The sequence below is a fragment of the Festucalex cinctus genome, chromosome 20, assembly GCF_051991245.1.
Source record: "Festucalex cinctus isolate MCC-2025b chromosome 20, RoL_Fcin_1.0, whole genome shotgun sequence".
Taxonomy (NCBI): Eukaryota; Metazoa; Chordata; class Actinopteri; order Syngnathiformes; family Syngnathidae; genus Festucalex; species Festucalex cinctus.
In genome coordinates, this window is record NC_135430.1 from 10,261,336 (window position 1) to 10,274,783 (window position 13,448).

The 13,448-nt window shown below is 37.0% G+C and overlaps 3 protein-coding genes across 5 annotated transcripts in view; 1 reads left to right on the top strand and 2 right to left on the bottom strand.

Annotated features, from left to right (window-relative positions):
* LOC144009488 (ADP-ribosylation factor-like protein 5B) overlaps positions 1 to 3,550 on the top strand; it is a 66,633-nt gene extending 63,083 nt beyond the window's left edge. Inside the window, exon 6 of the mRNA XM_077509252.1 lies at positions 2,859 to 3,550. Within this exon, the coding sequence (XP_077365378.1) occupies positions 2,859 to 2,907 (49 nt within the window). The 3' untranslated portion in view covers positions 2,908 to 3,550. The remainder of the gene's footprint in view (positions 1 to 2,858) is intronic.
* A 134-nt stretch (positions 3,551 to 3,684) lies between these two features.
* On the bottom strand, positions 3,685 to 11,105 carry maf1b (MAF1 homolog, negative regulator of RNA polymerase III b). Of its 2 annotated transcripts, none has more exons than XM_077509249.1 (8): positions 10,970 to 11,105; positions 9,226 to 9,314; positions 6,181 to 6,312; positions 5,930 to 6,092; positions 5,736 to 5,857; positions 4,381 to 4,500; positions 4,202 to 4,309; positions 3,685 to 4,133 (listed from the first exon to the last, which is right to left on the bottom strand). In XM_077509249.1, the coding sequence occupies exons 1-8, from the start codon at positions 10,979 to 10,981 to the stop codon at positions 4,109 to 4,111; spliced, it is 771 nt and encodes a 256-aa protein (XP_077365375.1). In that variant the 5' UTR covers positions 10,982 to 11,105; the 3' UTR covers positions 3,685 to 4,108. The 2 variants fall into 2 exon arrangements, with proteins under 2 accessions (XP_077365375.1, XP_077365376.1); XM_077509250.1 differs by lacking the exon at positions 10,970 to 11,105 and adding an exon at positions 9,638 to 9,690.
* Positions 6,258 to 13,370, bottom strand: zfand1 (zinc finger, AN1-type domain 1). Of its 2 annotated transcripts, XM_077509248.1 has the most exons (10): positions 13,152 to 13,365; positions 12,788 to 12,830; positions 12,335 to 12,374; positions 12,095 to 12,222; positions 11,915 to 12,006; positions 11,511 to 11,629; positions 11,283 to 11,438; positions 10,970 to 11,108; positions 9,226 to 9,314; positions 6,258 to 6,312 (listed from the first exon to the last, which is right to left on the bottom strand). In XM_077509248.1, exons 1-9 carry the CDS (start codon positions 13,204 to 13,206, stop codon positions 9,280 to 9,282), a joined length of 807 nt encoding a protein of 268 aa, XP_077365374.1. In that variant the 5' UTR covers positions 13,207 to 13,365; the 3' UTR covers positions 6,258 to 6,312; positions 9,226 to 9,279. The 2 variants fall into 2 exon arrangements, with proteins under 2 accessions (XP_077365374.1, XP_077365373.1); XM_077509247.1 differs by lacking the exons at positions 6,258 to 6,312; positions 9,226 to 9,314 and having other exon boundaries at positions 10,599 to 11,108; positions 13,152 to 13,370.
* Between the last annotated feature and the right edge of the window lie 78 nt (positions 13,371 to 13,448).

The following is a 13,448-nucleotide window of genomic DNA, read 5'->3' on the forward strand; positions in this document are numbered from 1 at the left end:
GGAAAAAAACGACCATGTATAGTAAGGCGTTTTATTTTGGGGGAAAAAACGACCATGTATAGTAAGGCGTTTTTATTTTTGGAAAAAAACTACCATGTATAGTAAGGCGTTTTATTTTTGGGAAAAAAAACGACCATGTATAGTAAGGCGTTTTATTTATTTTTTTAAAAACGACCATGTATAGTAAGGCGTTTTGTTTTTGGGGAAAAACGACCATGTATAGTAAGGCGTTTTATTTTGGGGGAAAAAACGACTATGTATAGTAAGGCGTTTTATTTATTTTTTTAAAAACGACCATGTATAGTAAGGCGTTTTATTTTTTTTAAATCGACCATGTATAGTAAGGCGTTTTATTTTGGGGGGAAAAACGACTATGTATAGTAAGGCGTTTTATTTATTTTTTTAAAAACGACCATGTATAGTAAGGCGTTTTGTTTTTGGGGAAAAACGACCATGTATAGTAAGGCGTTTTTATTTTTGGAAAAAAACGACCATGTATAGTAAGGCGTTTTATTTTGGGGGAAAAAACGACCATGTATAGTAAGGCGTTTTTATTTTTGGAAAAAAACTACCATGTATAGTAAGGCGTTTTATTTATTTTTTTAAAAACGACCATGTATAGTAAGGCGTTTTATTTTGGGGAAAAAAACGACCATGTATAGTAAGGCGTTTTATTTTTGGAAAAAAACGACCATGTATAGTAAGGCGTTTTATTTTGGGGAAAAAAACGACCATGTATAGTAAGGCGTTTTATTCTTGGAAAAAAACGACCATGTATAGTAAGGCGTTTTATTTATTTTTTTAAAAACGACCATGTATAGTAAGGCGTTTTATTTTGGGGGAAAAAACGACCATGTATAGTAAGGCGTTTTATTTTGGGGGAAAAAACGACCATGTATAGTAAGGCGTTTTTATTTTTGGAAAAAAACTACCATGTATAGTAAGGCGTTTTATTTATTTTTTTAAAAACGACCATGTATAGTAAGGCGTTTTATTTTGGGGAAAAAAGCGACCATGTATAGTAAGGCGTTTTATTTTTGGAAAAAAACGACCATGTATAGTAAGGCGTTTTATTTTTGGGAGAAAAAAAAACGACCATGTATAGCAAGGAATTTTTTTGTTCTTAAAAAAACGACCATGTATTGTAAGGCGTTTTATTTTTGGAAAAAAAACGACCATGTATAGTAAGGCGTTTTATTTTGGGGGAAAAAACGACCATGTATAGTAAGGCGTTTTTATTTTTGGAAAAAAACTACCATGTATAGTTAGGCGTTTTATTTTTGGGAAAAAACGACCATGTATAGTAAGGCGTTTTATTTATTTTTTTAAAAACGACCATGTATAGTAAGGCGTTTTATTTTGGGGGAAAAAACGACCATGTATAGTTAGGCGTTTTATTTTTGGAAAAAAACGACCATGTATAGTAAGGCGTTTTATTTTGGGGAAAAAAACGACCATGTATAGTAAGGCGTTTTATTTTTGGAAAAAAAACGACCATGTATAGTAAGGCGTTTTATTTTGGGGGAAAAAACGACCATGTATAGTAAGGCGTTTTTATTTTTGGAAAAAAACGACCATGTATAGTAAGGCGTTTTATTTTTGGAAAAAAAACGACCATGTATAGTAAGGCGTTTTATTTTGGGGGAAAAAACGACCATGTATAGTAAGGCGTTTTATTTTTTTTAAATCGACCATGTATAGTAAGGCGTTTTATTTTGGGGGAAAAAACGACCATGTATAGTAAGGCGTTTTATTTTAGGAAAAAAAACGACCATGTATAGTAAGGCGTTTTTATTTTTGGAAAAAAACGACCATGTATAGTAAGGCATTTTATTTTTGGAAAAAAACGACCATGTATAGTAAGGCATTTTATTTTTGGAAAAAAACGACCATGTATAGTAAGGCATTTTATTTTTGGAAAAAAACGACCATGTATAGTAAGGCGTTTTATTTTGGGGGAAAAAACGACTATGTATAGTAAGGCGTTTTATTTATTTTTTTAAAAACGACCATGTATAGTAAGGCGTTTTATTTTTTTTAAATCGACCATGTATAGTAAGGCGTTTTATTTATTTTTTTAAAAACGACCATGTATAGTAAGGCGTTTTATTTTGGGGAAAAAAACGACCATGTATAGTAAGGCGTTTTATTTTTGGAAAAAAACGACCATGTATAGTAAGGCGTTTTATTTATTTTTTTAAAAACGACCATGTATAGTAAGGCGTTTTATTTTGGGGAAAAAAACGACCATGTATAGTAAGGCGTTTTATTTTGGGGAAAAAAACGACCATGTATAGTAAGGCGTTTTATTTTGGGGAAAAAACTACCATGTATAGTTAGGCGTTTTATTTTTGGAAAAAAACGACCATGTATAGTAAGGCGTTTTATTTTTGGAAAAAAACGACCATGTATAGTAAGGCGTTTTATTTTGGGGAAAAAAACGACCATGTATAGTAAGGCTTTTTATTTTTGGGGGAAAAACGACCATGTATAGTAAGGCGTTTTATTTTTGGAAAAAAACGACCATGTATAGTAAGGCGTTTTATTTTTTTTAAATCGACCATGTATGCTAAGGCTTTTTTTTTTTCTTAAAAAAGTGACCATGTATAGTAAGGCGTTTTATTTTTGGGGAAAAAATGACCAGCGTTTTATTTTTGGGGGAAAAAAACGACCATGTATTGTAAGGCGTTCTGCCTTTTTTTTTTTTTAAACAACCATGTAGTAAGGCATTTTATTTTTCTTTTAAAAGACTATGTGTAGTTTTTTTTTTGGTGGCGTGAATTTTGTTTTAATTCCACAAGATATAATTTTGCAAAAAAAAATGCTTGCCTTAGAAAACAATTTTCATCTCGTTTCAGGTTGTGTCAAGGTCTGGAGTGGATGACATCACGGGCCGGACTGAGATAGCAGCCCGTCCCCTCAATTCTTTCATGGACTTCCTTTGAAGGACCCCCTCGTATGAGGTGTCTGTCTCATTCCCTTCCGTTTTTTTTTAATTTCTCGCAGCCACGTGCTGACTTGACAGGCCGCACTACACGGACTCGTGCATTTTGGGCCGGAAACTGAGAGCGATGTTGACTACAGTTTAAAAAAAAAAAAAAAAGCTTTTTCACTCTAGTGTCATCACACGTTGTGTTGGTTCTGCGTAGCTAAGACATAGTTGGTGCATTTGGTTCCGTGAACGAAATAAGCTACTTTCTTTTTTTCTTTTGAACGGAAGTCGTTGTTTTACTTTTTTTTTATGACAGTATTTTTAAATTCCACTATTTAATGTCATTCTTTGGAAGTGTTTAACCGGACAAGGCTGTTTTTTTGTTTGTTCCCCCCTCCCAGCTAAATGGTGCTCTTGTGTGTTTGCGAGTACGCAACACACTTTTGTAAAAGGAAATGACTGTGTAGCATTTGAGCCATGCGAGTCAACAGTCCTTCGTAAGCCTTAAGCAGCGTCTTGTTGCGTCCGTTTAGAGATATTGACAGGACGGCAAAGTATCGAGACATCTTTGCAAAGGAAATCGTGACATTGGTGACATGATTAAATATTTTTCAGCCATGGGACTTTTTTTTTTTTTTTTCCTTTCTTTCCCCACCTTAACTGGGCTTACGATTTCAAAGATGATTCCAACACATACGAGTCATGTTCTGGACACAATTGGGCGATGTGTGTTGAATCAAAACAATTCAAACGACACAAAAAAAAAATGTTTATTCACATCAGCAATATATTAGAACACAGAATAGAAAGCGCAGATACATGTGGTCAGGATTTAGCTTGGTTGACTACATTCACGTTTGCATGGAAGTGAGGTGCACACAAATGTAGAAAAACAGGAATATTTGGGACACACACAAAAAAGGAAAATATTTGGATGTAAAAGCAACAGTGAGCAAGATTTGTTTACAAAAAAAAAAAAGCGGTGAGCATTTTGTGAAAGAAATATTTCATACCTCAAAACAGTAACACAAGTTCCAGCCCAGGAAACTGCCTCATTTTGTTGTTGACTTTCTTTTCATTTGGAGTCTCTTGCCTGCACGTTTGTTAAAAAAGGAAAACTAAAACATGCATTTAGTCTACAAAGCGTGGAAAGGGCTTTGGATGAACGGTGACGTCTCACACGCACACGACTCTGGGACACCTGCAAAACAAACCAGCGAATGTTGACTTGTCCTCAAGATGGCGCCCACACCAGTCAAATAAGCGCACCTGTCCTCTGTGAAGCCGTCCAGCTCCTCCTCTTCCTCGTCCTGGTCGTCCAGCTCCATGTCCAGCTCGTCGTTGTCCAGGCCGTCTCCGCCGTAGCCGCTCAGGACGCTAGTGGGGGGCAATAAAACGTGAGCTGGTGTGGTTGGAGGTGGGCGGAGTCCAAAGCAAAATGCTCTTACCTGACGTAGCGACACGTGAGGAAGACGATTCTCTTCAGCTTCTTGTTGTAGAAAAAGTAGTTAAAGGACCACAAGCTGCCATCCTCCCCGAAAGGATCCGAGTCCAGATCAGGATTATAGCTGATGGATACAAAGGAAACAAAAGTCAACACAGTGGAGGAAGAACATCACATGGCCACCAGAGGGAGACATTTAGTCACACACAAGTGCCATCGGAATTGAACGGTGCATCGCAACTTGCAGTAAGGATGAAAGTATGTATTGAAGGGATAGTTAACTCATTGAACCATTTTCAGCAGTAAAAAGTTAATATTTTGTCTATAATTCATGTGGTGACTTCATAATTTATGTCCAATTAATACCTTTAAAAAGTAATCTTTCTACTTGCTGTCGACTGATGATGACGTCACTTGTGCTGAGGAAGTAGGTAACGACCAATCACGGCTCAGGTTGTTGGCCAAACCCCAAAAACAGGTGAGCCATGGTTGGTCATTACCTACTTCCTCAGCACAGGTGATGTCGTCATCATCATCAGTCAACAGCAAGTGGGGAAAAATAATTTTTCAAGGTATTAATTGTACATGAAAAATAATGAAGTTATGAAATTAATTCTGGATAAAATATTAACTTTGCACTGCTGAAAATTGTTCAATGAGCCAAGTATCCCTTTTAAAAATGCTTCTTTTAGCTTAATGCTAACACATAATGGAAAACACCATTGACAAGCTAACACAATTATGGATGTAAACAAAAAGGACAGAGCATAATGACAGACAATTACCAAAAATGACCGTCTGGCCACCTCAAGATTTTGGACAAACATCAATGTATGGGGATTTTTTTTTTTTTCCAATAAAATTTGATGTCTCTAAAACCATTTTTCATGTGCAAACAAGCTCCCTCCCACATTAACACTCTTAAATTTTGAAAAAAATTCCATAAAATGTTTCTTATATTGTACTAGTTTTTTTCCCCACAACTTACCAAAAAAAAAATGTTTTTCTTGTCAAAGACCAAAAAAACTTTCCCATGAACTGAGTTTTCTTGTCTTAAACTCTCAAAGCTGAATTGCTTCCCTAGTTCAAACAAAACTATTTCCTTCTCGTAAATAAACATTTTTAATTTTGCTATTCTCCCCCCCATATAAAATGAACTTGGTTGGCATTCTATAGAACATCTGTAAATATGAGGCATACACTTGACTAGTCACTAGGGGGAGCGGGAGGAGAGGAAGAGGCGGAAAAAAAATAATTCACTGGAAACAGAATGAAGCATTCCAGCTGACACCCAATGACTAATTGGTTTTCCGCAACGAATCTGACACGCCCATTTTTGGAACCGTCTGGACGGGTTACCTGTAGATGTCGCAGGCGGGCAGGTTGATCTCCTGGTCGATGGCGTTCCACAGCTCGGGTCCGAGTGAGTTGAATCCTTCGCCCACGGCTGAGAACAAGCTGCTGTTGACCGCGTTGGCCACCTGAAAATAAAACCTTTCATCAGGTGTCAGCAGAAAAAAATTTGCTCCAACGTATTTTGGCGCCGCGCTGACCCAGTTGAGACTGGGCTCCTTGCTGAACTCGTGCGCCCGCGCCGCGCTGAAGTCGTAGTCGGGCCTGAAGGACTCGTTGAGCGTGGTGATGAGGTAGAAGATGGTCTTCCTGCAGCACTTGTCGCTCAGTGGGTTCTCTGCATCCTCGGCGCTCTTGGCCAGCCTGATGGAAAGAAGATGTTGACGTTACGGGATGTGTGACGCGTTTTTTTTTGTTTTTTTTTTGGTGGGGCGCGGCGATGCCAACTGACAGGTCGGGACTGGCGGCGCTGGCGGACTGCGGCGGGGACAGAGCCTCCAGGATGTGCGGCTCACCCTCCTGGCAGAACTGCTTGAACATGTGCTTGTCGTCGCCCGCCATCTTGCACGAGTAGCTCTCGATCCTGGCGGGGGACATCACAAACGACACTTTACAAAATGGAGACCAACCAGGCGTGTTAAGTGCGAGAGAAAAAAATAATAAAAATAAAATAAAATAACACGCTTAACATCTGCTCATCACTTTTTAAGCACACCTGCATAACCCAAATCAGACTCAACATTTAGAAACAAAACACATTTTTGATTAAATATAAATAATAAAAATATGCTGGAAGTTAAAATATCTTAGTTGATTTCAACTTACAATTGGGAAATAAAAAATATGCTAACTAAATAAATTGTTTTCCAAAAAATAAATAAATAAATCAAATATCGTATCTATGAAATATTTACAAATAAAAGTACCAGTATATTAAAAAAACAAAAACAAAATTATAACAGTTCAAATATAGTATAATAATAATTTGTGAAATATTTACAAATAAAATTACATGAAAAAAAATCTGAAACATTTTTTTAAGTAACAGTTCAGATATAATTTGTGAAATATTTACAAATAAAACTACATTTAAAAAATCTAAAAGATAACATTTGTCATGTTGGTGGACATCAGAAACGATACTTTACAAAATGGAGCCCAACCAGGCGTGTTAAGTGCGAGAGAAAAAAAAAACAAAAAAAAAAACACGCTCAACATCTGCTCATCACTTTTTAAGCACACCTGCATAACCCAAGTCAGACTCAACATTTAGAAACAAAACACATTTTTGATTAAATATAAATAATAAAAATATGCTGGAAGTTAAAATATCTTAGTTGATTTCAACTTACAATTAGGAAATAAAAAATATGCTAATTAAATAAATTGTTTTCCAAAAAAAAAAAAAAAAAAAATATCGTATCTATGAAATATTTACAAATAAAAGTACCAGTATATTAAAAAAAAATAAAAATTATAACAGTTCAAATATAGTATAATAATAATTTGTGAAATATTTACAAATAAAATTACATGGAAAAAAATCTGAAACATTTTTTTAAGTAACAGTTCAAATATAATTTGTGAAATATTTACAAATAAAACTACATTTAAAAAATCTAAAAGATAACATTTGTCATGTTGGTGGACATCAGAAACGATACTTTACAAAATGGAGCCCAACCAGGCGTATTAAGTGCGAGAGAAAATGGCTGCCAAAAGTTTTCTTTCAGTTTACCGCTATTGATAAAAAAATAAACATGTTTAAAAAAATGCTCTACATCTGCTTATCTGTCACTTTTTATGCAAACCTGCATAACCCGATCAGACTCAACATTTAGAAACAAAAACATATTTTTGATTAAAAATAAATATGTTGGAAGTAAATATCTTAGTTGATTTTAACTTAAAAATACTAAATAAAAAATATGCCAACTAAAAAAAATTGTTTCCCTTGTTTGAAAAAAAAACAGGACAAAACGCAAAGATAGTATCATCTATTAAATATTTACAAATAACAGTACATGAAAAAAACAAAATGAAAAAATAATAGTTCAAATATAGTAGAATAATTTGTGAAATATTTACAAATAAAACTACATGTTAAAAAAATCTGAAATATAACATTTTAAAAATGTTTTTTTTCCCCTATAGCTACTCTTGCATTGTGTGGAATTCGATTGTGTGTACCTAATGTTGTGGCCTGTACATTTCATACATAACTGACTTTCAGCTGTGGATACTAAAACAAAAACTTGAAAAGTGGAAGTGTTCTCGCTCTCCACTCCAGACAAGATTAGCCGCGCGTCTCATGCGCCGACGCTTATCTCCAAAGAACATGTGACAAGAACAAGTTGCTACGTGCTGTGCTTTTATTTCTTAAGGTCAGGCGCTGTTGAAATGTGATACGCAGGAACAGACCGCCGCTTACGCAAGAGCAAGACGCTTGCTCAAGTCAACACGGACGAGGAGCAGCCGCGACTATTTTGGAGACATAGCTGACCTCCTTTCCCCCCCAACACGATAACATAAACACAGCTGATGTCAACAAACAACTCTGAGCAGACACCAAAATCCTTCAAAAGTGGTGCAAACCAAAACAAACTACTTCGAAATAAACACAACGGTGCCTTGAGATACAAGTGACCCAATTTATGAGTTGACAGACGCAAGCTGTCCTTCAGCTGTTTTTTTTCCCTTCTTTTTTTTTCCCCCAAGCAGCAGTTTTGGGTTACTTTATAAAACGCAAGTGTGTCACTAAATGTATTTATTTATTGTATGTAGTAGGCATTTCCCCTCTGCCTTGCTAATCCACTAAGCGGCCCAAATGTTAGCAAGCTTTTACGGTACTTAACTGTAGCTGCCTACATTACATTGTGTGTGTGTGTGTGTGTGTGTGTGTGTGACACTTCAAAATAGCCAGTGCGTGCGTGTGTGCTCTGGTTGCAAGGAGGGACATATAAATGATGTGCTGTGTAATTTAAGCGCTGAGTTTGGACTTGCATAAGCAAAGTGGAAACACACACTGGTGGTTGCGTATTCACGTTCCGAGTTGTGCTCCAAGTTATCATTGAGCACCAGCACGGACCTGCTTGCTCTACTGCCCCCGTTTATCAGCGCATTCACCTTGTCATGTGACGTCATAAATTGCTCAACTCGGGCTAGGCGATTAATCAATACGATTCGAGCTCATTCAACTATTCTCAAACTTTACGGACTGTTTGCAAATGTTTATTTGTGTACATTTTTTATTAAACATTTATATAAAGTAAATTTGAACTGAATAGTTACCGAAAAAATAAAAGCAAAAAGGTTAATTTTCCAACTGTGCATCATGTTACAGTGGCTTACAATAATATTAAATACATTTTCTCATGCAATTTTGTGTACATGCTGATTACAGATTTATATAGCACCTTTCAAATAGCTTGAGGGATGTTTCTTTAAATTGCTTGTTTAAATAATGAGGTAAAAAAAAAAAAAAAAAAAAACTCACCTGCCGAGGATACGAGATTCTCCTGTTTCAGCACACAGCCGTGAACTGAGTGCCTCAAAAATCGAGTTTTCCAGCAACTTCATCGCCTTCTGTTGCGGAATAAAAATACATCAGTATTTTGTTTACGTTGTTAAAAAAATAGAAAAAATATATATATGCTTGACACCTCCAGCCACCCCACCGATTTAAGGGGAGTAAACAACGTAATTGAGTATTTTGCACGAAAAATGGGGCGTTTGACAGCTTGTTTGTTTTGAGAAAAACAAAACAAGGAAGAGTGAGCGCACCGCCATCTTGAGGTCATTTTTGACACAACGACTGCCATTTTCTCCCAGCCCCTCCCCCACACTGTTCTCCATCGTCTTCCTGCTTCCATTTAGCTACATATATTCGCGCCTCAAAAATCACTTACCAAATCGATAGTCCTCGACGTAAAAGTCACTTCGACGTTCCACAAACGTCGCTTGGTTTACTCTCGAGTCTGCTGGGGTTTGTCGCTCCGGTCACCTCCAAGCTAATGTTAGCAACTAGCTCTGCTTGCTATTATTATTGTTATTATTTCTTTCAGTCGTCTTCCTTGTTGTGCGTTTACAGTCGAGTAATTAGTGCGCGTTCAAACATCTTTTACAAGCACTCGGTCGAGAATGCGCCACTCTGAGGCTCTTTCGGTTTATAGAAAAACTACTCTTTCCGATTAAATGCGACGAAATTAAATCGAGTGACTGTTTGCGCACATCTTGGTCCGTCTGCAGCGGCATCCCTTTCGACCTAATTGCACAAAAAAAAAAAAAACTAAAGCTTTCTTTTCGCGGTGGATCAAGTCGCTGTTGTCCAAGCGACCGATCAGTCGGACGGTAGCAAAAGAAAAAGCGACCTAAAAGCCTTATATCCAGCCAAATAGTTGGGCGCAATCAACAAAATCCGCAGCGTCCTTCTGTTTACGAACACAATCGGCTGTCTGATGGAGACAAGCCCCCTTTTCGTTTATATAAAGCCTACTTACGTTTCATTTGCGTTGTGATTGGCTGGCCTATGTGTCGATCATAAAATGGCGCAAGCAATTGGTCAGCTTTATTCTCCCTATACGCCTCGTGATTTGGCAGGGTGCATGTCAATCATATGCGAGTTCTCGTGATTGGTCAAAAATCTCTTCCGTGAGCCCTACCCAATGTCTTGATACAGCGGAAAGGACACAGCATAACGATGAAGATTGTATTGTGCAAAGCCAAATTATTATTATTATTTTTTTTTGCTGGTGAAATGATGCAAATTTCCCCATCGTGAGACTAATAAAGTCACTGTATCAAATCTGATATGTATTTGAACCTAAAAACATTTCAATTAAAGAAAACAACTTCATGATGGATTATATAGTAAAAATATAATGTAAGAATAAACAAACATTCAAACATTTTAACGCTATGACACAAAACACAAAAACCCAATCACTAATCATTATATATGGTGAAGAGGGGGCAAAATATGATACATATTTTTTTTTATGGCAAATTGTCATGAAGTGTGTCAACGTCTGATCTCACTGTTTCCATTTTGCATCAAAATGGATACCACAGCCAAAAAAATAAAAAGACACCACATCCCGATAGTAAATCTCGCCCCAGTCCTGCTCCCGAGTTAACCATTAGCAAAAGTCATGTACAACTGAACATTCATATTGAAACTTAAGATTTTATTGTGTCATTCAGTCATCTGAGGGTAATATAGTTTGAAACATCCTCCACACCTGTGCTGTCATTGTCCAAGTACTCAAGGATCACGTCACCCCCGTTGTGCAGGGGGTCTTCCGGGCTGGTCAGCAGCGTGTGCAGGCTGTCGTCCATACGCAAAGACTTTCCTGTCTCGGGATGGCAGAGACGCAACTTCTGAAACGAAAAAAAAAAGTAGCGAAGGATACACATTAGAAAGTCTGGCATGGAAGAAAAAGGGGGGGTGGGGTGGGGGCACAGTAATAATAAAAAAAGGTGTCTACTGTTCATCAGTCCCTTGGCCTTGATCTCACTTTAGCCAGGCCATAAAAGGAAGTGCTGTGTTGTTACCTTGGCTGCGAGCACATTGTTGTTGTTCTTCAGAGAAGCGAGTGAGGCCGCGTAATCCACCACCTTCCCCACACTCCATTTGGAGCAGAAGAACATTGGCTGACTGGTTGCCTGACACCCTTTAGGGAGATAGACTTGAAAGTAGGTTCTTTCTGTCTGAAAGAAGATGCGTGGCAGAATATGATCAGTGTAGTCAACAGTGATTGGGAAATAAGGTCTCAAAAGTACCTGTGGTAAACTTTTGTCTCCTGCAGCATGTAGCTTTAGTTTCATCAGAGCTACCTTGGCTGCTGTGGCGCTGTTCTTCGCCCCTTTACGTCCTTTGCTTTTGGATCCGTCCTTTGACTCTGATTTGACAAGAGTGGAATTTTATCAGATCATCATCAAATTACAATTGCGCTGCATTGGTCCAAAAACTATGTACTTAATTAAAATCTAATTATTAGCCTCATTGCATAATTTCCTGAGTCATTTTTTGTTGTTGACATTTTTCTAATGCAAAATGTGGGCTTTTGCACTCAAGGTTAGCAAACCCTGTTTTATATAATACACAATTTGTACAATACTGATCCCATGTGGACAAAAGATGAACAGCAGGCGCATGTCATCTCATGACTACATAAAAAACTGACCGACAATCCTTTGCACCAGTTCCTTGGTGGCTGCCATCCGCGGCTTTTGGACCTCCAGCTTCTCACACTTGTGATCATCTTGATGACGGTGGCTACGTGTCGGGGGGGAAAAAGCCACGTAGAGCAAGCTTAGTCATTACATTAAATATGGGTAGTGAAATTTGGTCAGGGTAAACCTACGCCAAACAGAAGTGTTTTTCACATTGCGGACAGACGACAGGGACCAGTTCTTTCCCCTTGCAGTCTTCGAAGTTGCATGGATGACTTGTGCTACCACACGCTGGTTGGAGTTCTCTTTTCACTGGCTCCTGAGATGTAATTTTAAGAATTTTCAGCACAAAAAAAAGCAGGACAAGTATGTATGTGACAAGAAAGCTGTTTTATTGTTCTATAATGATAAACCTATAAAGTGGTGCTTACCTGTGAACACGAGTGAGCCTCTCTGCTTCTGTGTTCAAGGCTGGGGAAAAAAAAAAAAAAAAAAAAGAGAAAATGGTTGCAAAATGGAGTACTACCGGTACTATTATTAATATACAATGCACAGTAGAGCTGGTGGATTTGGCCATAAAATATATATCTACACCTGTATTTTTTTTTCTCACAAAGGTCACACAATGAATCAACATTTCATCTTTGCTTACAGGAAAAGAATATGATAATATATATAATAAAATTATATAATATTAATACAAACATTTTGGTCCGGAAAATATATTTAATTTTTAATGATAATTAGAAATAACGTTCCCTTAGTCAAAAAACAAACAATGAAAAAGCATGGGCTAAAGCTACACAAATTGTACGACCAAGTAATCTGTTATGACTAAATGCCCTAATGCACAGTGCAGCGAAAAAGAAGGTGGCGACGCTTACCAGTAGACTCCATTGCATGAATCACAAACAAATGGAAGGAAATCTAAATGATTGAAGAAAAACAACTACTTAGTTGACTAGCAAAGACAGTATAGCCTTACTGGAAAAAACATGCATATTAATTGAAAACCGCTTAACATTTAAATCATTTAGATATCAATTGCTGATAATTTTATTTATGATTTACAAGCGATGGTAAACTCACTGACTACAGATTCATGCTAATGCTCCCGAGCTACGATGCCGATTTGACATGTGTTTTAATTTTATTATCATTAGTATTATTTAAACACGGGTGAAGCTTAACGTCACACACTTTTTTTTTTTTTTTTTTTTTAAGCAATAGAACGAAGACCATACAGACCTTGCTGGTGACAAGAATCTATTTGACAGTGTTTTCCGATGTCTAACTCAGCCATTAGCTTAGCAATGCGCTTCTCCAACCGGTGTCAACACGGATTTGAACCGGAAGTAAAATTCGATTCGCCAAAATGTAGCCAGGACTTTTAAGAATTTTCTCACTCACACTTATTTTATGTTTTTCCTAATACGGATAATCTAATAATAATAATAATAATAATGATAATAATGATAATAATAATAATAACTTTGAAAGCAGGCAACTGATTACCCCGGAAGTGAATTTTGATGGCAGTGATTT

Excerpts from the sequence above, each read along its gene's own strand:
- maf1b (XM_077509249.1), bottom strand. Across the intron at positions 4,501-5,735 it reads CCCGCCTGCGACATCTACAG|CTATAATCCTGATCTGGACT; the intron begins GTAACCCGTCCA and ends TGTATCCATCAG. Across the intron at positions 4,134-4,201 it reads GACGGCTTCACAGAGGACAG|GTGTCCCAGAGTCGTGTGCG; the intron begins GTGCGCTTATTT and ends TTTGTTTTGCAG.
- zfand1 (XM_077509247.1), bottom strand. The coding sequence starts at position 13,206 with ATGGCTGAGTTAGACATCGGAAAACACTGTCAAATAGATTCTTGTCAC. Across the intron at positions 12,223-12,334 it reads AGGCTCACTCGTGTTCACAG|GAGCCAGTGAAAAGAGAACT; the intron begins GTAAGCACCACT and ends ATTACATCTCAG. Across the intron at positions 12,007-12,094 it reads GAAAAACACTTCTGTTTGGC|CCACCGTCATCAAGATGATC; the intron begins GTAGGTTTACCC and ends CCCGACACGTAG.